At 44.4% G+C, this 24,161-nt stretch overlaps 3 protein-coding genes across 3 annotated transcripts in view; 1 reads left to right on the top strand and 2 right to left on the bottom strand.

Moving 5' to 3' along the window:
* LOC306746939 (uncharacterized protein) overlaps window positions 1-24,161 on the top strand; it is a 387,486-nt gene that overhangs the window by 144,397 nt on the left and 218,928 nt on the right. The gene's annotated exons all lie outside the window — the stretch shown is intronic.
* Window positions 3,543-15,308, bottom strand: sncga (synuclein, gamma a). Its single transcript, XM_079229957.1, has 5 exons — window positions 15,059-15,308; window positions 9,134-9,175; window positions 8,846-8,973; window positions 4,628-4,684; window positions 3,543-3,931 (listed from the first exon to the last, which is right to left on the bottom strand). The coding sequence occupies exons 1-4, from the start codon at window positions 15,177-15,179 to the stop codon at window positions 4,628-4,630; spliced, it is 348 nt and encodes a 115-aa protein (XP_079086083.1). The 5' UTR covers window positions 15,180-15,308; the 3' UTR covers window positions 3,543-3,931.
* On the bottom strand, window positions 21,581-22,645 carry LOC306746471 (GTPase IMAP family member 7-like; the record flags this gene model as incomplete). The annotated part of the gene is made up of 2 exons (XM_079229388.1): window positions 21,581-22,389; window positions 22,588-22,645. The coding sequence occupies 2 exons, from the start codon at window positions 22,643-22,645 to the stop codon at window positions 21,581-21,583; spliced, it is 867 nt and encodes a 288-aa protein (XP_079085514.1).

Below are 24,161 nucleotides of genomic sequence, written 5' to 3'. Positions count from 1 at the left end.
TGTGTGTGTCTGTGTGTGTGTGTGTGTGTGTGTGTGTGTGTCTGTGTGTGTGTGTGTGTGTGTGTGTGTGTGTGTGTGTGTGTGTGTGTGTGTGTGTGTGTGTGACCTCCCTAAAGAAGAATGTAAAGAAGCTTCATGATTCATAACACAAAGAGTCTGAATGAGTCACAGAAGCTGAAACCAAACAGGTATTACTGTGTACTACTGAGAGGTATTACTGTGTACTACTGAGAGGTATTACTGTGTACTACTGAGAGGTATTACTGTGTACTACTGAGAGGTATTACTGTGTACTACTGAGAGGTATTACTGTGTACTACTGAGAGGTATTACTGTGTACTACTGAGAGGTATTACTGTGTACTACTGAGAGGTATTAATGTGTACTACTGAGAGGTATTACTGTGTACTACTGAGAGGTATTACTGTGTACTACTGAGAGGTATTACTGTGTACTACTGAGAGGTATTACTGTGTACTACTGAGAGGTATTACTGTGTACTACTGAGAGGTATTACTGTGTACTACTGAGAGGTATTACTGTGTACTACTGAGAGGTATTAATGTGTACTACTGAGAGGTATTAATGTGTACTACTGAGAGGTATTACTGTGTACTACTGAGAGGTATTACTGTGTACTACTGAGAGGTATTACTGTGTACTACTGAGAGGTATTAATGTGTACTACTGAGAGGTATTAATGTGTACTACTGAGAGGTATTACTGTGTACTACTGAGAGGTATTACTGTGTACTACTGAGAGGTATTACTGTGTACTACTGAGAGGTATTACTGTGTACTACTGAGAGGTATTACTGTGTACTACTGAGAGGTATTAATGTGTACTACTGAGAGGTATTACTGTGTACTACTGAGAGGTATTAATGTGTACTACTGAGAGGTATTACTGTGTACTACTGAGAGGTATTACTGTGTACTACTGAGAGGTATTAATGTGTACTACTGAGAGGTATTACTGTGTACTACTGGTTTAAGGGAGGATCCAAACGTTGACAACCGTATAAAGAATATTTATTTCTCCCAAAAAACAAGTCTTCAGTAGAACGAACAGGGAACACGCAGTACGAAGGGGACAGGAGACAGGAGACAGGAGACAGGGGACAGGGGACAGGGGATAGGAGACAGGAGACAGGGGACAGGAGACAGGGGACAGGAGACAGGGGACAGGGGACAGGGGACAGGAGACAGGGGACAGGAGATAGGGGACAGGAGACAGGAGACAGGAGACAGGGGACAGGGGACAGGAGATAGGGGATAGGGGACAGGGGATAGGAGACAGGGGACAGGAGACAGGAGACAGGGGACAGGAGACAGGGGACAGGGGACAGGAGACAGGGGATAGGGGACAGGGGATAGGAGACAGGGGACAGGAGACAGGGGACAGGAGACAGGAGACAGGGGACAGGAGACAGGGGACAGGAGACAGGGGACAGGGGACAGGGGACAGGAGATAGGGGACAGGAGACAGGAGACAGGAGACAGGGGACAGGGGACAGGAGATAGGGGATAGGAGACAGGGGATAGGAGACAGGGGATAGGAGACAGGGGACAGGGGACAGGGGACAGGAGACAGGAGACAGGAGACAGGGGACAGGGGACAGGAGACAGGAGACAGGGGACAGGGGACAGGGGATAGGAGACAGGGGACAGGGGACAGGAGACAGGGGACAGGGGACAGGGGACAGGGGACAGGAGACAGGAGACAGGGGACAGGAGACAGGAGACAGGAGACAGGGGACAGGAGACAGGGGACAGGGGACAGGGGACAGGAGACAGGAGATAGGAGATAGGAGACAGGGGACAGGAGATAGGAGACAGGGGACAGGAGACAGGAGACAGGAGACAGGAGACAGGGGACAGGGGACAGGAGACAGGGGACAGGAGACAGGGGACAGGAGACAGGGGACAGGAGACAGGGGACAGGGGACAGGAGACAGGGGACAGGAGACAGGGGACAGGAGACAGGAGATAGGGGACAGGAGACAGGAGACAGGAGACAGGGGACAGGGGACAGGAGACAGGAGACAGGAGATAGGGGACAGGAGACAGGGGACAGGGGACAGGAGACAGGAGACAGGAGACAGGGGACAGGGGACAGGAGACAGGAGACAGGAGACAGGAGACAGGGGACAGGGGACAGGAGACAGGAGACAGGGGACAGGAGACAGGGGACAGGGGACAGGGGACAGGAGACAGGAGACAGGGGACAGGGGACAGGGGACAGGAGACAGGGGACAGGAGACAGGGGACAGGAGATAGGGGACAGGAGACAGGAGACAGGAGACAGGGGACAGGGGACAGGGGACAGGAGATAGGGGACAGGAGACAGGAGATAGGAGACAGGGGACAGGAGACAGGGGACAGGGGACAGGAGACAGGAGACAGGAGACAGGGGACAGGAGATAGGGGACAGGAGACAGGAGACAGGAGACAGGGGACAGGGGACAGGAGACAGGAGACAGGAGATAGGGGACAGGAGACAGGGGACAGGGGACAGGAGACAGGAGACAGGGGACAGGAGACAGGGGACAGGGGACAGGGGACAGGAGACAGGAGACAGGAGACAGAGGACAGGGGACAGGAGACAGGGGACAGGAGACAGGAGACAGGGGACAGGAGACAGGAGACAGGGGACAGGAGACAGGAGACAGGGGACAGGAGACAGGGGACAGGAGACAGGAGACAGGGGACAGGAGACAGGAGACAGGAGACAGGAGACAGGGGACAGGAGACAGGAGACAGGGGACAGGAGACAGGAGACAGGAGACAGGAGACAGGGGACAGGAGACAGGGGACAGGAGACAGGAGACAGGAGACAGTAGATAGGAGACAGGGGACAGGAGACAGGAGACAGGAGACAGGGGACAGGAGACAGGGGACAGGAGACAGGAGATAGGAGATAGGAGACAGGGGACAGGAGATAGGAGACAGGGGACAGGAGACAGGAGACAGGAGACAGGAGACAGGAGACAGGGGACAGGAGACAGGAGACAGGAGACAGGAGACAGGAGACAGGGGACAGGGGACAGGAGACAGGGGACAGGAGACAGGAGATAGGAGATAGGAGACAGGGGACAGGAGATAGGAGACAGGGGACAGGAGACAGGAGACAGGAGACAGGAGACAGGAGACAGGGGACAGGAGACAGGAGACAGGAGACAGGAGACAGACAGGGTTATAATACAAGGGGAAGGCTCATGGAGAGTCGCTCTGGGTCCACATCTGGTCGTAATGGCCCAGGCTGCGGCCACGGGTCACAACAGAACCAGCGAATCGGGGTCAGCCGTGGGTTTGTCATGGCAGGATCCAAAAGATGAGCTGATTATTGTGAAAATGTTAATCAGAACTCTGATCAGAACCATCAGAACCATTAGTTGCTCTATCACAACCATCAGAACTCTAACATTTGTCCAGTTTCATAGTCGTACTTGTACAATTTAATGTATTGTACTTTTAGCTTGTGTATTGATGATAATTATATTCTTCTATTTTAATTTCACAGTGAAGAAGAAACAAAGAGGCGGATTTCAAACAGATTTTTATTTCACTTGTGTTTTGTAAAAATCTGATAATATCAGAAACACAGACTGTGTGTGTGTGTGTGTGTGTGTGTGTGTGTGTGTGTGTGTGTGTGTGTGTGTGTGTGTGTGTGTGTGTGTGTGTGTGTGTGTTTTCTAGTATATTTGTTGTGTGTCAGTAAGGCAACATGCAGTCAAAGGGGGCGGGGTCAGCCTTGTGATTGACTGGAAGAGGGGGCGGGGCCTGTGGGACACTCGGCCTGGTGGATGATGTCATTGCACACGGAGGTCAAAGGGTTGAGCGACAGTTGAAATGTAGAGGTTCCTCTTCTCTCGTTGCTCATTGGACGGGAAGAAACAGGAAGTGACAGCAGGTCGGAGAGGACGAGACTCTGAAAGGGAAAGAAAACCAAAAGAAGGGCTTCATGTGTTAAAGCTGCATTCTCTCTCCTGACCACCAGGGGGAGACTCCTCTGGTTGTATAGAAGTCTATGCTTCATGTGTTAAAGCTGCATTCTCTCTCCTGACCACCAGGGGGCGACTCCTCTGGTTGTATAGAAGTCTATGCTTCATGTGTTAAGGCTGCATTCTCTCTCCTGACCACCAGGGGGCGACTCCTCTGGTTGTATAGAAGTCTATGCTTCATGTGTTAAGGCTGCATTCTCTCTCCTGACCACCAGGGGGCGACTCCTCTGGTTGTATAGAAGCATGATTAACATGAGTTTATGTCTCAATCTCTAGTTTCAAGTCTTCTTCAATACAGCATGATGTTCATTTAGTAAATGATGGTCATTTAGAGTCAAACAGACCATAAAAGACTATAATAATTTAAGAACATCAGTTGATGCTTTCAGAATAACTCGTTACAGAATGATGAGATATGAAAAAGCAAGCTTCCTGCTGGAAATAATGTGTCCTAATAATTATAAATTATTAATAAAATTATATGTTGATGAAGCGGGAGACGCTTTAGGGCGGGTCTACAAGGTGATTGACAGGTCTCTACTTCACACCTCAGTCCTGATATGGTCGCTTCCTGTTTACCGGTTGCATAAAAACAAGATGGCGACGGCTCGTAGTTTCCTCACCTACTGTGCCGCCTGTTCCGCTGGTTCTCCCCCTGCTTCTGTCTTTGGGAGGGCGGCCTGCAGGGAGACAGAGCAGAGGTCACATGAGGTCACATGACCAGCACGCCGACCTCAGCCCACCTGGTTCGTCTCTTCAACGTTTCTATGAAGTCCAGATCCAAGCAGCAAACACATGTTAGCGTTCTCTCTGCTCAGAGACGGGAGATGACAGAAACAGCAGCGGACGCCAACCGGATTCATCCATCTCGCTTCACTTGTTTCCTTGTTTCCTTGTTTCCTTGTTTCCCAGAGCTCAAGAAAAACTCAACTAGTCATAATCATGTTGGTGAAAATCCTCAAAACTCAACTCATTATAAACTGTTGAGAAAACAGAACCAAGATGGAAACCAGCGTGGTTCTTTCTCTGAAGGGTCCGCAGAGGAAAGAGCGGCATCATCAGAACAAAGTTTCCTTTCCTAACACCTTCCCTGCATCCTTCTCCTTCCTGCTCGGCTGCTTTTACCCTCTGAGAGGAAACACGTTGATATTAGCAGCACTCCACATGAACGGGTTTCCTTCATACCAGGGTCTGAGTAATTACTGGATTCTGATTGGCTGCAGGGAGTCCATTAGTTCCTGATAATGGACTCCGACGAAGTAGTCCCAGTTATCTGTTCACCTCTGAATGAATGCACTACTGATACTAGTATCATAAGAAGTACTCTGATCCTCTGAACTACTGGTACTAGTATCATAAGAAGTACTCTGATCCTCTGAACTACTGATACTAGTATCATAAGAAGTACTCTGATCCTCTGAACTACTGGTACTAGTATCATAAGAAGTACTCTGATCCTCTGAACTACTGGTACTAGTATCATAAGAAGTACTCTGATCCTCTGAACTACTGGTACTAGTATCATAAGAAGTACTCTGATCCTCTGAACTACTGGTACTAGTATCATAAGAAGTACTCTGATCCTCTGAACTACTGGTACTAGTATCATAAGAAGTATTCTGATCCTCTGAACTACTGGTACTAGTATCATAAGAAGTACTCTGATCCGCTGAACTACTGGTACTAGTATCATAAGAAGTACTCTGTATCACATACAGAGTACTTCTTATGATATTAGTATCATAAGAAGTACTCTGATCCTCTGAACTACTGATACTAGTATCATAAGAAGTACTCTGATCCTCTGAACTACTGATACTAGTATCATAAGAAGTACTCTGTATCAAATACAGAGTACTTCTTATGATATTAGTATCATAAGAAGTACTCTGATCCTCTGAACTACTGATACTAGTATCATAAGAAGTACTCTGTATCACATACAGAGTACTTCTTATGATATTAGTATCATAAGAAGTACTCTGATCCTCTGAACTACTGATACTAGTATCATAAGAAGTACTCTGTATCACATACATGGCTAGCAGCTTGATAATCTCGTAGTTAAACATTCTGTCACATTATATTTTTAAACAGCTATTTGCAATGTTACTGACTGACTCTTGTTAGCATCATGCTAGCTTCATGCTAGCGTCGTGAACATATTAGTATTGATTGAATGACACAACTCAACAGCAGTGAGAAGTAAAGTGTACCCGACGGAGAGTACTACTCTCCAGGGTTTAGTATCTGTAGTCATATGTTATATTGTTCTATGGATCCATCCCTCATGCATTCATACGTTCATCATGCTAACGTTGTAGCTGTGATGAGCTCATTTTAAGGTCTGCAGGAAGTTGTAGCTCTTCATAAAGAAAAGCATCGCTGCGCTCTGATTGGTCAAAGAGCCTCCAATCAACTCAGTCCTGCTGGCTCCTTTAGTCTGCAATACACCAGCATTCATGTTAGTACTACTACTAATGTCAGAAGTAGAATGTTAGTACTACTACTAATGTAAGAAGTAGAATGTTAGTACTACTACTAATGTCAGAAGTAGAATGTTAGTACTACTACTAATGTAAGAAGTAGAATGTTAGTACTACTACTAATGTCAGAAGTAGAATGTTAGTACTACTACTAATGTCAGAAGTAGAATGTTAGTACTACTACTAATGTAAGAAGTAGAATGTTAGTACTACTACTAATGTCAGAAGTAGAATGTTAGTACTACTACTAATGTAAGAAGTAGAATGTTAGTACTACTACTAATGTAAGAAGTAGAATGTTAGTACTACTACTAATGTAAGAAGTAGAATGTTAGTACTACTACTAATGTCAGAAGTAGAATGTTAGTACTACTACTAATGTAAGAAGTAGAATGTTAGTACTACTACTAATGTAAGAAGTAGAATGTTAGTACTACTACTAATGTCAGAAGTAGAATGTTAGTACTACTACTAATGTCAGAAGTAGAATGTTAGTACTACTACTAATGTCAGAAGTAGTAGTACTTTTCACCACAGATCTTTTGTCTGATGATTTTCGGACATAATTCTACTTCCTTAAATGACTTAAATGCTAATCTTTATGCTAGATCATAACTGTACCAGTGCTACCACTAAGCTTGTGTACATTTACATAATCATTCGCGTTTCACATGATCATTCCTGCAATGAGATAAATGCACTTTGATGAAGCTGTGAGTCCTGAAACGTGAACGCGTCATGCAGTCAGTCACTCAACCCGCGACCAATCAGGCACCTCCTCAGCCACTGGTCCCGCCTCCTCCTGCTCTCAGCCAACCACCAGAGATTCGTTCAAGACAGAAAACGAAAGTTATCAACACAGATATAATAAAACGTATTTATAACCTGTAATGTGATGCGGTCAAAAAAATCAACATTTTGTAAATGTACAACTTAAATTGTTGAAGTTTTTCTTTTAACCTACAAAGACTCTAGAACATGGTGAGATGAGAATGAACTTTAACAACGACGGGAACAGAATAAATGAAATGTATATTTGAGATCTTACTGTTTGTATTATTAATACCCATATAATGTCTATAAAACACCAAAATGATGTCCTGACCCTGGAAAGAAAATTCTAAATTAACATTTTTTAAATGCTAAAAATTAAATTAAAATCCATCCATCCATCCAAATTAAAATAAATAATGAAAAAACAAAATATATAATCCAATTCAGTTATGCTGCGTTCACACCAAAAGCGCTGCGGATTATTCGTGTGAGTAGATTGCAGGTAAAGTCAACGCACAGCTAATGGTTGCAGAAAAACGATTTTCCACCAGGTGGCGCGAATGAGGCGAAAAAGCGTTGTGAAAAATTCGCCTGATGCTGCGCGTTGAGAAGCTCCGCCCCTAGTCACCGCCATCACCGCCATCACCGCCATCACCGCCATCACCGCCATCACCGCCATCACCGCCATCACCACCGTCCTGAATCAAACTGCTGGTCCTGAAGTAGCGCTGCTAGCAGCTTCATTGAGACGCTGTTGTGGGACTACAGATAATATAATGAACCCAGACACCATGGAGTTTGATGTTCCCACGTATGTGGAAAGCAGAACTAGTGGTTATTTACATGGCGGATGAAGGAAACAGCAACTGTTTCTACAGAGATAAGTTACGGAAAAGCCACGCCCCGTTTCCGCCGCAAAAAGGTGAAAAGATGAAAAGGTGAAAAGATGAAAAGGTGAAAAGTTGAAAAGGTGAAAAGATGAAAAGGTGAAAAGGTGAAAAGGTGAAAAGATGAAAAGATGAAAAGGTGAAAAGATGAAAAGGTGAAAAGGTGAAAAGATGAAAAGATGAAAAGATGAAAAGGTGAAAAGATGAAAAGGTGAAAAGATGAAAAGATGAAAAGATGAAAAGGTGAAAAGATGAAAAGGTGAAAAGATGAAAAGGTGAAAAGGTGAAAAGGTGAAAAGATGAAAAGGTGAAAAGGTGAAAAGATGAAAAGGTGAAAAGATGAAAAGATGAAAAGATGAAAAGGTGAAAAGATGAAAAGATGAAAAGATGAAAAGGTGAAAAGATGAAAAGGTGAAAAGATGAAAAGGTGAAAAGATTAAAAAAGGTAAAAAGATGAAAAGGTGAAAAGGTGAAAAGGTGAAAAGATGAAAAGATGAAAAGATGAAAAGGTAAAAGGCGAAGAGGTGAAAAGGTAAAAAGATGAAAACGTGAAAAAGGTAAAAAGGTGAATGACGCGAATTTAGCACTTAAAGTGGAGTGAGTAAACTCAGGCGAGAGCGGCGTGAACGCAGCATTAGCACATCCTTTGGTTCATAACGGCCACGCCCCCGTGGGGTCACGCGACGTCACTCACCGCGCTGACGAAGCCGCTCGCCACCGCCGCGTTCTCCGCCCCCTCCACCGCCGCCTGCGCCACCTCGTTGGCCCCGGCCACCGCGGTGTCGGCCACCACGTTGGCCTGCTCGTTGGACTTCTGGGCGACTGGGAGACAGGAAGCAGAGCGTCAACGTCACAGATCACGTCCAGCATAACTCTTCTCATGAATAAGAACAGGTGTTTTGTTCCCGTCGGGGTCACATGACCGCAGAACCCCGCCATGAATACTGATGGGGAGTTTAAACTGAGCATCTCATCAGCTCACCTGTGTTGACTCCGGTCACCACTCCCTCCATCGTCTTGTTTCCTGGCAACAGAGAAGTCCATTTGGATGTTAATGCAGTGACTTCTTCTAGCAGACGGGTCATGGGTTTACGTCCTCTGTTTTGTTGGACACACCCACCACGTCTTTTTCTATATTCATGTTTAAATATGACATCACTTGGATGAGTTCACCAGCAAACAGGAACCTTCCCACCGTTGCTCATGAGCTCAGTGCACTGCAGCGCCACCTTCAGGCAGAAGCTGAGATTCACTGCGAAGGTTTTTATGTGAAATAAGTCATAATAAAAATATCTCTGGTCCTCTTTCAGACTGTGTGACCTGGTTTCCTCTGCTCCATGAATAATTCACCCCGTCACCCAGTTTGATACAACTATATATATGTTTCATCTCAACAACAGAAACATATGTTTCATCTCAACAACAGAAACATATGTTTCATCTCAACAACAGAAACATATGTTTCATCTCAACAGAAACATATGTTTCATCTCAACAACAGAAACATATGTTTCATCTCAACAACAGAAACATATGTTTCATCTCAACAACAGAAACATATGTTTCATCTCAATAACAGAAACATATGTTTCATCTCAATAACAGAAACATATGTTTCATCTCAACAACAGAAACATATGTTTCATCTCAACAGAAACATATGTTTCATCTCAACAACAGAAACATATGTTTCATCTCAACAACAGAAACATATGTTTCAACTCAACAGAAACATATGTTTCATCTCAATAACAGAAACATATGTTTCATCTCAATAACAGAAACATATGTTTCATCTCAATAACAGAAACATATGTTTCATCTCAACAACAGAAACATATGTTTCATCTCAATAACAGAAACATATGTTTCATCTCAACAACAGAAACATATGTTTCATCTCAATAACAGAAACATATGTTTCATCTCAACAACAGAAACATATGTTTCATCTCAACAACAGAAACATATGTTTCATCTCAACAACAGAAACATATGTTTCATCTCAATAACAGAAACATATGTTTCATCTCAACAGAAACATATGTTTCATCTCAACAACAGAAACATATGTTTCATCTCAACAACAGAAACATATGTTTCATCTCAACAACAGAAACATATGTTTCATCTCAACAGAAACATATGTTTCATCTCAACAACAGAAACATATGTTTCATCTCAACAACAGAAACATATGTTTCATCTCAATAACAGAAACATATGTTTCATCTCAACAGAAACATATGTTTCATTTCAATAACAGAAACATATGTTTCATCTCAATAATAGAAACATATGTTTCATCTCAACAACAGAAACATATGTTTCATTTCAATAACAGAAACATATGTTTCATCTCAATAACAGAAACATATGTTTCATTTCAATAACAGAAACATATGTTTCATCTCAATAACAGAAACATATGTTTCATCTCAATAACAGAAACATATGTTTCATCTCAACAACAGAAACATATGTTTCATCTCAACAACAGAAACATATGTTTCATCTCAACAACAGAAACATATGTTTCATCTCAATAACAGAAACATATGTTTCATCTCAACAGAAACATATGTTTCATCTCAACAACAGAAACATATGTTTCATCTCAACAACAGAAACATATGTTTCATCTCAATAACAGAAACATATGTTTCATCTCAACAGAAACATATGTTTCATTTCAATAACAGAAACATATGTTTCATCTCAATAACAGAAACATATGTTTCATCTCAACAACAGAAACATATGTTTCATTTCAATAACAGAAACATATGTTTCATCTCAATAACAGAAACATATGTTTCATTTCAATAACAGAAACATATGTTTCATCTCAATAACAGAAACATATGTTTCCATGCAGCCGGTCATTCTGTGGTTAGTTCAGGTGTCTGTAATAACTGTAGGACATTCTGTGGTTAGTTCAGGTGTCTGTAATAACTGTAGGACATTCTGTGGTTAGTTCAGGTGTCTGTAATAACTGTAGGACATTCTGTGGTTAGTTCAGGTGTCTGTAATAACTGTAGGACATTCTGTGGTTAGTTCAGGTGTCTGTAATAACTGTAGGATGTTCTGTGGTTAGTTCAGGTGTCTGTAATAACTGTAGGACATTCTGTGGTTAGTTCAGGTGTCTGTAATAACTGTAGGATGTTCTGTGGTTAGTTCAGGTGTCTGTAATAACTGTAGGACATTCTGTGGTTGAGAGCAAAAAACAACAACAAGCACCACAGAGGAGTGTGACAACACTTCCTGTGGACCTGTGTGTGTCATGCCAACAAGGAATAAACACACACACACACACACACACACACACACACACACACACAATCACACACACACACACACAATCACACACAAACACACACGCACACACACACACACACACACACACACACATGGCGGTGAGGAGATCAGAGTACTGCAGTGAGAAGTACTGCACTATGTACACATGAGGTACTTTACTGACGTACTTACTTACTCAGCTTTACTTACTTCACCGTTGTACCTGAATGCATCAGTCATACTACTCTCATGATAGAGTTTAAATATAATAGTACAATAGTAGAACAACATAGTTTAAATACTTCAACTATATTTGACTGATTTTACTGAAATACTTTCACTGAAGGAACATTTCAGAGGATTTTACAGTGTGATTTTAGTACTTTGCTTTAACAAAGTATTCAAGTACTTTTACTCTACTTTACTCTATGAGTATCCCTCATGGTGTGACTTCCTGTTTGTCCTCATGTGACTTCCTGTTTGTCCTCATGTGACTTCCTGTTTGTCTCATGTGACTTCCTGTTTGTCTCATGTTGTGACTTCCTGTTTGTCTCATGTTGTGACTTCCTGTTTGTCTCATGTTGTGACTTCCTGTTTGTCTCATGTTGTGACTTCCTGTTTGTCTCATGGTGAGACTTCCTGTTTGTCTCATGTTGTGACTTCCTGTTTGTCTCATGGTGTAACTTCCTGTTTGTCTCATGTTGTGACTTCCTGTTTGTCTCATGGTGTGACTTCCTGTTTGTCTCATGTTGTGACTTCCTGTTTGTCTCATGGTGTGACTTCCTGTTTGTCTCATGTTGTGACTTCCTGTTTGTCCTCATGGTGTGACTTCCTGTTTGTCCTCATGGTGTGACTTCCTGTTTGTCTCATGTTGTGACTTCCTGTTTGTCTCATGTTGTGACTTCCTGTTTGTCCTCATGTGACTTCCTGTTTGTCTCATGTTGTGACTTCCTGTTTGTCTCAAGTTGTGACTTCCTATTTGTCCTCATGTGACTTCCTGTTTGTCTCATGTGACTTCCTGTTTGTCCTCATGGTGTGACTTCCTGTTTGTCCTTATGTGACTTCATGTTTGTCTCATGTTGTGACTTCCTGTTTGTCTCATGTGACTTCCTGTTTGTCTCATGTGACTTCCTGTTTGTCCTCATGTGAATTCCTGTTTGTCTCATGGTGTGACTTCCTGTTTGTCCTCATGTGACTTCCTGTTTGTCCTCATGTTGTGACTTCCTGTTTGTCCTCATGTTGTGACTTCCTGTTTGTCCTCATGTGACTTCCTGTTTGTCCTCATGTGACTTCCTGTTTGTCTCATGTTGTGACTTCCTGTTTGTCCTCATGTGACTTCCTGTTTGTCTCATGTTGTGACTTCCTGTTTGTCTCAAGTTGTGACTTCCTATTTGTCCTCATGTGACTTCCTGTTTGTCTCATGGTGTGACTTCCTGTTTGTCCTCATGTGACTTACTGTTTGTCCTCATGTGACTTCCTGTTTGTCTCATGTTGTGACTTCCTGTTTGTCTCATGTGACTTCCTGTTTGTCTCATGGTGTTACTTCCTGTTTGTCCTCATGGTGTGACTTCCTGTTTGTTCTCATGTGACTTCCTGTTTGTCTCATGTTGTGACTTCCTGTTTGTCTCAAGTTGTGACTTCCTATTTGTCCTCATGTGACTTCCTGTTTGTCTCATGGTGTGACTTCCTGTTTGTCCTCATGTGACTTACTGTTTGTCCTCATGTGACTTCCTGTTTGTCTCATGTTGTGACTTCCTGTTTGTCTCATGTGACTTCCTGTTTGTCTCATGGTGTTACTTCCTGTTTGTCCTCATGGTGTGACTTCCTGTTTGTCCTCATGTGACTTCCTGTTTGTCTCATGTTGTGACTTCCTGTTTGTCTCAAGTTGTGACTTCCTATTTGTCCTCATGTGACTTCCTGTTTGTCTCATGTGACTTCCTGTTTGTCCTCATGGTGTGACTTCCTGTTTGTCCTTATGTGACTTCCTGTTTGTCTCATGTTGTGACTTCCTGTTTGTCTCATGTGACTTCCTGTTTGTCTCATGTGACTTCCTGTTTGTCCTCATGTGAATTCCTGTTTGTCTCATGGTGTGACTTCCTGTTTGTCCTCATGTGACTTCCTGTTTGTCCTCATGTTGTGACTTCCTGTTTGTCCTCATGTTGTGACTTCCTGTTTGTCCTCATGTGACTTCCTGTTTGTCCTCATGTGACTTCCTGTTTGTCCTCATGGTGGCGCTGTTGAAGCTCCGCCTCTAATGTTCCAAACACACAAGTCCCTTTTCCTGAGGAGCTCCTTCCCTCCTTCCCTGCTTCTCTCCTTCTCTCCTTCCCTCCTTCCCGCCTTCTCTCCTTCCCTCCTTCCCTCCTTCTCTCCTTCCTTCTCTCTCTCCCTCCTTCTCTCTCCCTCCTTCCCTCCTTCCCTCCTTCCCTCCTTCTCTCCTTCCTTCTCTCTCTCCCTCCTTCTCTCTCTCCCTCCTTCCTTCCTTCTCTCCTTCCTTCTCTCTCTCCTTTCTGCTGCACAGACTTCCACATCTATAAATTTAAAGCACGATGTCATGATGAATCTCTGTCTCTTTTTCTAAAATCAATATTTTAAAGACTCTGCTTCCTGCCCTCCGCTCAGCCCTCCCTTGCTCTCTCCCTCCCTCCCTCTCTCTCTCCCTCCATCCTCCCAGTTTGTTCTTGAACTGCACTCGTCCTCCGCCCATCCCTCCTTCATTTCCCACATAAAAGAGCCTATGGATCGATTTATCTCTCTTAATTTCTATTAATTTAATGTTTAATGTCTAATGTGTTTAATTAATTTAATGCTCAATTTCATGTCAAATGTAACTCTCTCTCTCTCTCTCTTCATCCCTCCCTTGATCTCTCCATCTCTCCATTCTTGTTCATCCCTCGTTATCGCTGAATATCTTTAAATTGGACGCACTAGTCACCATGAATTGCACATTTCAGGATTCAGCTCCTTGCCCTTCCTCCTTTCCTCCTTTCCTCCCTTCCTCCTTTCCTCCCTTCCTCCCTTCCTCCTTTCCTCCTTCATCACTTCATCCCTTCATCACTTTACAATTCACAGATATGATGAATTTAACTTTTTCTATTCTCCAGTTCACTCGCTCACTGTCCATCCCTTCATCTCTCCATCATCCCTTCATCTCTCCATCATCCTTTCATCTCTCCATCATCCCTTCATCTCTCCATCATCCCTTCATCTCTCCATCATCCCTTCATCTCTCCATCCTCCCTTCCTCCCATCATCCCTTCATCTCTCCATCCTCCCTTCCTCCCATCATCCCTTCATCTCTCCATCCTCCCTTCCTCCCATCATCCCTTCATCTCTCCATCATCCCTTCATCTCTCCATCATCCCTTCATCTCTCCATCACTTTTCTTCGTCTTTTTCAATCTTAGCTTTTACTTTTTATCTTTTTAACTTTTTAATGCTTCCGTCTCACTTTTACGCTTTAAAAATATGTGGACAGTTTGTTGTTGAATTTCACTTCCATCTATCCATCCATACCTCCATCCATCCAGCCCTCCGTCCATCCATCCCTCCATCCTTCCATCCATCCCTCCATCCTTCCATCCAGCCCTCCGTCCATCCCTCCCTCTCACCGACATAGAAGACTCCCTCCTTGGTCTTGCTAGCGGCTTCTCCCACGCCGGCCTTCGTCTTCTCGGCGGCGGCCACAACTCCGTCCTTCGCCATGAAGAGTCCCTTCTTCAGAGCGTCCATGATGCCTTCTTCTTCTTCTTCTTCTTCTTCTTCTTCTCTTCTTCTTCTTCTTCTTCTTCTTCTTCTTCTCTCTTTCGTCCTTTGCTCCGTCTGCCTCGGTCGTCTCTTCTCTTCTCGTCTGTCAGCGATCTGTTCTTCCTGCTAATGGACAAGAGAGGGAGGGAAGAAAGGAAGGGAGGGGTGGAGAGAGGGAGGGATAGAGAGAGGGAGGGATGGAGAGAGGGAGGGATAGAGAGAGGGAGGGATGGAGAGAGGGAGGGGTGGAGAGAGGGAGGGATGGAGAGAGGGAGGGATAGAGAGAGGGAGGGATGGAGAGAGGGAGGGGTGGAGAGAGGGAGGGGTGGAGAGAGGGAGGGAGGGGTGGAGAGAGGGAGGGGTGGAGAGAGGGAGGGATGAGAGAGGGAGGGGTGGACAGAGGGAGGGGTGGAGAGAGGGAGGGATAGAGAGAGGGAGGGATGGAGAGAGGGAGGGATGGAGAGAGGGAGAGATAGAGAGAGGGAGGGATGGAGAGAGGGAGGGATGGAGAGAGGGAGGGATGGAGAGAGGGAGGGATAGAGAGAGGGAGGGATGGTGAGAGGGAGGGACGGAGAGAGGGAGGGGTGGAGAGAGGGAGGGATGGAGAGAGGGAGGGATGGACAGAGGGAGGGATGGAGAGAGGGAGGGATGGAGAGAGGGAGGGATAGAGAGAGGGAGGGGTGGAGAGAGGGAGGGGTGGAGAGAGGGAGGGATGGACAGAGGGAGGGATGGAGAGAGGGAGGGGTGGAGAGAGGGAGGGATGGACAGAGGGAGGGATGGAGAGAGGGAGGGGTGGAGAGAGGGAGGGATGGACAGAGGGAGGGATGGAGAGAGGGAGGGATAGAGAGAGGGATGGATGGAGAGAGGGAGGGGTGGAGAGAGGGAGGGAGGGGTGGAGAGAGGGAGGGGTGGAGAGAGGGAGGGGTGGAGAGAGGGAGGGATGAGAGAGGGAGGGGTGGACAGAGGGAGGGGTGGACAGAGGGAGGGATGGAGAGAGGGAGGGATGGAGAGAGGGAGGGATGGACAGAGGGAGGGATGGAGAGAGGGAGGGATAGAGAGAGGGAGGGATGGTGAGAGGGAGGGACGGAGAGAGGGAGGGGTGGAGAGAGGGAGGGATGGAGAGAGGGAGGGATAGAGAGAGGGAGGGATGGAGAGAGAGAGGGATAGAGAGAGGGAGGGATGGAGAGAGGGCACATGAGACAGGGAGGGATGGAGAGAGGGAGGGATAGAGAGAGGGAGGGATGGAGAGAGGGAGGGATAGAGAGAGGGAGGGATGGAGAGAGGGAGGGGTGGAGAGAGGGAGGGATAGAGAGAGGGAGGGATGGACAGAGGGAGGGATGGAGAGAGGGAGGGATGGAGAGAGGGAGGGGTGGAGAGAGGGAGGGATGGAGAGAGGGAGGGATGGAGAGAGGGAGGGACGGAGAGAGGGAGGGATGGAGAGAGGGAGGGATGGAGAGAGGGAGGGACGGAGAGAGGGAGGGGTGGATAGAGGGAGGGATGGAGAGAGGGAGGGATGGAGAGAGGGAGGGATGGAGAGAGGGCACGTGAGACAGGGAGGGAGTGATATATGGAAGTAACACTGGACTCTTGTGCAGTAGAGGGGAACAAGTAGATGAGAGGCCATTTATGCAAAATGCACCAGCATGATATCAGTAGAGCGCTTGAAGAATATTGGTAAAATGTCAAAACAATTTCTACAAATATCAGGGAAAGTACCTGAAGAAATTGATAAAATATCTGGAAAGCATCTGAAAAAAAATCTCAAATATGTCAAATAAATATTTCTTTATTTTTGTGATGGTGGTAGATGATACACACACACACACACACACACACACACACACACACACACACACACACACACACACACACACACACACACACACACACACACACACACACACATACACACATGATGTGTTTGATGGATGAAGCTTGAACTATAAATAGATCACGCTGAAGTTATCTTTGTGTTTCTCTCCTCCCGCCGTTAAAGACAGCGCAGAAGAAGAAGGGATATTGCGTAACATCAATGACGCTGTGATAGAGTACACAACTGTACAACAGACATTAGTTTCCTGAAGAAATATTTCCACTGCAGAACCTTCGCTGTGTTAGAAGTACTTCTACTCAAGCAAAGGACATGTAGCTGCATGCTAACAGCAGCTTATACGAGCTGTATCTGCATGCTAACAGCAGCTTCTACGAGCTGTATCTGCATGCTAACAGCAGCTTCTACGAGCTGTAGCTGCATGCTAACAGCAGCTTCTACGAGCTGTAGCTGCATGCTAACAGCAGCTTCTACGAGCTGTAGCTGCATGCTAACAGCAGCTTCTTAGCTGTAGCTGCATGCTAACAGCAGCTTCTTAGCTGTAGCTGCACCGTGTTGAGAGCCTTCTGAGGAGATGATGACTCACTGTTAATGCTGCAGCAGCTAGAATGTGAGTCAGCACTTCCTGACACACCCTTGGCTGTCTCACCCCTCGTTCTCTGATTGGCTAATGGTCCTGGCGCCGTTCTATTTTTAGACCCAATTTCATTTTATTTCTTTTTTTGCAGGCTGGTGGGTTACAGTGGCGATGAGAGCGGTCTGCTAATGCAGCACTGATCGATACTGACACACACACACACACACATACACACACACACATTTATTGATGAGTTGGGTCATTGATCTTTGTGAGGAGTCAGGGGAAAGTCTTTGATGTTTGTGTGTAGCAGGAAAAGAAGAAGATTAAAGACTAAGTAAGAAACTCGTTACCGTGCGGTCATGAGATGCTCAGCGGCTGTTTGGAGGTCAGGTTAAAGTAAGCATTGACCTTGAATGGTTAAGGTAAGCATTGACCTTGAATGGTTAAGGTAAGCATTGACCTTGAATGGTTAAGGTAAGCATTGACCTTGAATGGTTAAGGTAAACATGGACTTGAATGGTTAAGGTAAGCATTGACCTTGAATGGTTAAGGTAAGCATTGACCTTGAATGGTTAAGGTAAGCATTGACCTTGAATGGTTAAGGTAAGCATTGACCTTGAATGGTTAAGGTAAACATGGACTTGAATGGTTAAGGTAAGCATTGACCTTGAATGGTTAAGGTAAACATTGACCTTGAATGGTTAAGGTAAGCATTGACCTTGAATGGTTAAGGTAAGCATTGACCTTGAATGGTTAAGGTAAACATGGACTTGAATGGTTGAGGTAAGCATTGACCTTGAATGGTTAAGGTAAACATTGACCTTGAATGGTTAAGGTAAGCATGGACCTTGAATGGTTAAGGTAAGCATGGACCTTGAATGGTTAAGGTAAGCATGGACCTGAATGGTTAAGGTAAGCATTGACCTTGAATGGTTAAGGTAAACATGGACTTGGATGGTTAAGGTAAGCATGGACTTGGATGGTAAAGGTAGACATGGACTTGGATGGTTAAGGTAAACATGGACTTGGATGGTTAAGGTAAGCATGGACTTGGATGGTAAAGGTAGACATGGACTTGGATGGTTAAGGTAAGCATGGACCTGAATGGTTAAGGTAAGCATTGACCTTGAATGGTTAAGGTAAACATGGACTTGGATGGTTAAGGTAAGCATGGACTTGGATGGTAAAGGTAGACATGGACTTGGATGGTTAAGGTAAACATGGACTTGGATGGTTAAGGTAAACATGGACTTGAATGGTTAAGGTAGACATGGACTTGGCAGCAGGTGTTATTGTTGCATTGAGCTGCAGGTTGACATCAGATTATACAACTGTTCAATGTCATGAAACCATTATAACTACAGATCATTTGGGGAGTATTTTAATTCAATAACTGCCAACAGGTGAGAGGAGGAGCTATTTTTTATCGGTCAACCAAACGGTGAAATCCTGCAGCGTCTGATGTCTCAGCCGCCGGCTCGATGGTTCCTCGAATTCAAATAAATGAAATACATTTGATTGCTTTGGTTTTGTTGTTTGGCTCGTGAAGTAAAAAGTAGACACATTCTGACACAAAGGCAGTATTTCTTAGTATTAGTACTTCAAATGGAGTCAAGCTCAGGTGGAAATGATCTTCCAGCTCATTATAGGAGTGTGTCCCAAAACAGCTTTGCACTGAGGAAACAAACTACATGACAAACCACGAGCAGCTGACTCAGGAAACGGTCCGGAGAGAACGTCGACCTGAGCTGCGAAACATTCATGTCCTGCTGTTATGAGAACAATGATTACAGAGACGGGCATGTGAGAAGCTACCACACACACACACACACACACACACACACACACACACACACACACACACACACACACACACACACTCACCTCATTAAAACAATTAGCAGACAGGTGTTGCATTCCTCACTCAGGTGACGGGGAGCGGGATGTGCATCCCTGAGAACTGGACGCTCCACAGACTCATGACCTCCGGTTCTCTCTTTGTGGTCCATTCGAATGTCTGTATTGTTCAAGTCTAAATCAGAGCTTTACGACCTTTTGTTGCAGGTTACCCCCTAAATGTACCTCCTCGTCATCTTTCTATTGTTGACGTTCAGGTAAATGCATACAGTGCACCTACAAAAATATAAGTTACTTCTTAGATGATAACTTTATTTGTATGGCACATTTTATGCCAAGATGCAGCCCAAAGTACTTAAAACAGCAAAAGAATAACAAATCAACCTGCAACTGTAGATCCATAATGTATTGATTAGTTTTTGTATTTGCTTCTCTTGAGTAAATAGTTGTTTCATGCCCTTTAAAACATGTTGACGTCCAGCAGGATGAAGGGAAGTGGTCATGTTGCAGATTTTGCTTTGATGTATGTTTGTCCTTCTTAACCCTAGAACACTAACGTTACAAATAGTCACACGATCACTAACGTCGGGTATATTTCACACTACACACGACCATGTGCTGGTAACCAGTCCATAGTCCATGTATACATACATACATACATACATACATACAGACAGACAGACAGACAGACAGACAGACAGACATACATACATCATACATACATATGTTCAGCACCTCTCCCTGGAATGTAAAGAGCTGACCTCTTGATTCAGATCTAAGTTTAAGCTGCCTAACATACATGAATGGACATGAAGATGACTCCAACCTCGTCTGTGACCAGTCTGTTGAAAGAAAATCAACTTCTACAATTTGGAGACGAGGATGGGATGCAAAACGTCAGAGAACTGTCATCCTGACCAGACTTAGAGAAATCCTCTTACTGCTCTGCAGACAGTCAGCCAGCTCCTCCTGCTTCATGCTCCTCAGGAAGTGCAGTGAGATCTTCAGAAAGGCTTCTCTGCTCCTCTTCCTCTGCTCTTCATCCTCACCGTCCAACACCTCCTCATCCTCTCTCTAAAAGAGGTAAAGAAACTTGGGATGGATGTTCATGATAATGGAAATGTCCATCCGGTGAAATATTTAATCACTGGCTTATAGTTTGAAGGCTTGACTGATTATATGGTTGGAGTGATCTTTATAAAGATATGAAAAGGGGGTGTCAGTCCCTCAGAATTATACAGAAATATAATTGAAGCATTAATTCCATAAAATTAAAAACATTCCTTGTATTTCAACTAGATATAATACTTTAGGCATTGAGTGTTTTAAATATGTTATATAAAGTACTCTATCGTCAGCATACATTGGTATTGTATTATAGAAATCATTCATTTGAATATCTGCCATCTTAATGTTGTCTATAATTCCAATCGTGAAAAGGCTAAATGAGAACAAAACATAAAGTAACAAGGTGGACCCTTGTTGTTGTGCCTCTGGGAAAAGAAAAGTGTCCAGTCATATTATTACATTGAGGAACTTAGTGCCAATTCAAAAACAGGTGAGCCCTTCAGGTAATCACGTTCAACCAAAGACAGAACACAGCTGTCACACATCCGGAATAGCAGGTTTGGAACCAAACACAGGAAACACAGATGAGGAAGCAGCAGGTGGTGTTCAATGGTTTAATGACGAAAATTAATTTACAATGTGCAGTCAGAGAACAGGCAGGGAACAGAAAAACACAGTGACAGTGAAACCGAGGAAGCAGAAAGAATAGATACTCAAGAAGGGTGAGGACGAGGGACAGGATACACTCGTAAGATAATGACCTCTTTCTTTCTCTCGTGTTCCCTAAATAAAACAATTTTCTATAAAAATCTAAAGCCAATCAGCTCTTTGATCAGATGACAGTCAGACTTTCCCATCATGCATTGGGTCTTGCAGTCGGTGGAGAGCAAGTGATCATAGTGCCTAACCCCTGGATTATCTAAAGCAGCCTTATCATTACTACAATAAATTTAATGAAGCATAAAGGAATCAACTGTATTCTCTTATCAAGCTAAGCAATGATTTGATTCTATAAAGTTGCTCTTGCTGTTAAACCAGAGTTTCAGCTGCTCAAAGGATTACGCAGGGGCCGCGTTTGCGTGGTGCGGTATATTGTGTTTCAGCCCGAGCTCTTGCTTGAGCCTCATCTGAGAGTCTCTTATTTTGTCTTTGAATCTCCAACATCTTCCCTTCATATTTGGCTTTCAGTTCGTCCTCCTCTTTCTTCCTTTGGGCCTCAGACTCTTTCAGGATTCGTTCTTTCTCCTTTTTTATGTCTTCCTCTGCTTTCTGGTACATCTCTGTGGTGTAGTACGTCTCGCCGTTGTCCTTGACCATCTTGTCTATCTTCTCTAGAAGATCAGTGACTTGGGACGGGTTGTTTGCCTCGTTGTTGAAGACGTGGTAACGGCCATGACACTTTTGAATGATGTCCTCCAGGTCTTTGCACTGTGAAACAAACTCTTCAATGTTTTTTTTCTTCAGCCTGTCTCCATAAGTGAACAACACCATTGTGTATTTATCTGCGTCTTCACCGAACGTTTCTTGAATCATCTTCACGGTTTGTCTCTCCTCTTCTGTGAACCTGCCCAGCTGAACAATCACCAGGAAGGCATGAGGACCAGGAGCAGACATACCGACGCACATGCTTATCTCCTTCCATACTTCTTCATTGGTTAAACTGGTGTCAAACAGCCCTGGAGTGTCGATGACAGCCAACTTTTTACCTCCAACTTCTCCTCTTGCTTTCTTGCATTTAATTGTCACAGATATTGCAGAGAGTTCAGACTCAAAAGCTTCTTTGCCCAAGATGGTGTTTGCTGCTGAACTCTTTCCCGACCCGGTCTTCCCAATCAAGACAATCCTCCACTCATCAGAACCTGCAGACAGAACACGCAGTACTGAATATGAGACAGTGTGAGGAAACACAAATGTAAAATCAGAAATCCAGATATTACAAACAGTTTCTGGAGGTCCTCCAGGATTCAGGGAACTAAAGATAAGTTGGTCTTTCTCGTTAGGCGATGTATTTTAAAAGAGACTTCAAATAGTTGTTAGTCCCGATGAGAGAAAGAGACCTTTGAGGATCTGGCAGGACGTCGACGTGTACGGCCTACTGAGAATCAGGTAGGCCATTTGGGCAGATTGAGGATCTTACAGGATGTTGCAGGATTGGAAGGACACTGGCGGGAAAGGTCTACTGAGGATCGGGTATCATGTTGGAGGGGACGGACTACTGAGGATCGGGCAGGACTTTGGCGGACATTGACCACTGAGAATCAGGTTGGCCATTTGACCACAGCCTACTTAAATTTGGCAGATTGAGGATCGTACAGGATGTCAGAGGGGATGGACTACTGAGGATCGGGCAGGAAGTTGGGGGGCATGGCTAACTGAAGATTGGAAAGGACATCGGCAGGAAAAAAGCCTTCTGAGGAATGGGGGTCTGCGGGCATCGCCGAATAAGAATCGGGCAGGGATGTCGTATATGTACAGATTGTATAGCCCTACGAGGCAAATTTGTAATTTGTGATTTGAGGCAATACAAAATAAACTGAATTGAATTGAATTGAGGATCCGGCAGGACGTCTGCGGGTGCACACTACTGAGGATTGGAAAGGATATCGGCGGGAAAGGTCAACTAAGGACCGTACAGGATGCCGGAGTGGATGGACTACTGAGGATCGGGCAGGATGTCGGCAATCCTCAATTAATCAGTATGTGTTAACTCATTAGGCAATTACATCCCAAACTCTAGCATTAAACCGCGCTGTCAAAGAGGTAAGAGAGAACCTGAGGTGTTTCAGCCAGTTTTCAAGTCCCAGTGCGTCAAATACCGACGCTGTGTCACACCACTCGGCATCTGAGGCTAGACTATGTCTTTGTTCTGAAATGCATATCTCTTGCTACGTTGACGCCTAATGTGTACACTACTACTTGAAAACTCCAGCGTTGTTTTTTAGTCTGGATGAGCAGAAACGGGGCCGTTGAAAACGATAATGCCGACACTCACATTCATTTCTTGACTGGATCTTATCGGTCCTTCCCTCATTAGTCACACCTCTATCACACAATTACTTTTCAGAAAGAAAACAAACGATCTGGATTATCAGCGCTTAAATCAGTGGTTTTCAAACTGTGGGGCGCGCACCTCTAATGGGGCGTGGAGGTATTACAGTTGGGGCGCGGGGGGAGATGCTGTTTTTTATTTTATTTCTAAAATCCTTTATTAATCCCACAATGTGGACATTATTCTTTGCATTTTACCCATCCTTTGTAATGAAGGAGCAGTGAGCTGCTGTGAAGCTCTGGGGCTTCAGGGTCTTATCAAGGACACTTCAACATGAAACTATGAGAACAGGATGAACCACTACCTTGTGGTTTCAGGACGAACTCTCTCTCCATGAGCTAACTGATAACTTTACATAGTACAAAAGTGCAAAGTACACGGACATAAAACGTTGTTATGCCGTTAACAGGTTACGTTGGCGCATGCGCGACTCAGCAATACTTGGCGTTTTGCCAAAAGCCGATCTCTGTGAGATCTCCGTGAGGTCTTTTCTGCTGTTCCGTCTCTCAAAATAGATCTCAGCTCAACATTGAGCATTAATTGAGAGTGGCCGTATCAAATCTACAACCCTGTTTTAAAAAG

Source organism: Taurulus bubalis (assembly GCF_910589615.1).
Source record: "Taurulus bubalis genome assembly, chromosome: 14".
NCBI classification, from domain to species: Eukaryota; Metazoa; Chordata; class Actinopteri; order Perciformes; family Cottidae; genus Taurulus; species Taurulus bubalis.
The sequence above is the reverse complement of the archived record's forward strand: the minus strand, read 5'-3'. Positions and strand labels throughout refer to the sequence as shown.

Excerpts from the sequence above, each read along its gene's own strand:
- sncga (XM_079229957.1), bottom strand. The coding sequence starts at position 15,179 with ATGGACGCTCTGAAGAAGGGACTCTTCATGGCGAAGGACGGAGTTGTG. Across the intron at positions 9,176-15,058 it reads GGAGGGAGTCTTCTATGTCG|GAAACAAGACGATGGAGGGA; the intron begins GTGAGAGGGAGG and ends CTCTGTTGCCAG. Across the intron at positions 8,974-9,133 it reads GGTGACCGGAGTCAACACAG|TCGCCCAGAAGTCCAACGAG; the intron begins GTGAGCTGATGA and ends CCTGTCTCCCAG.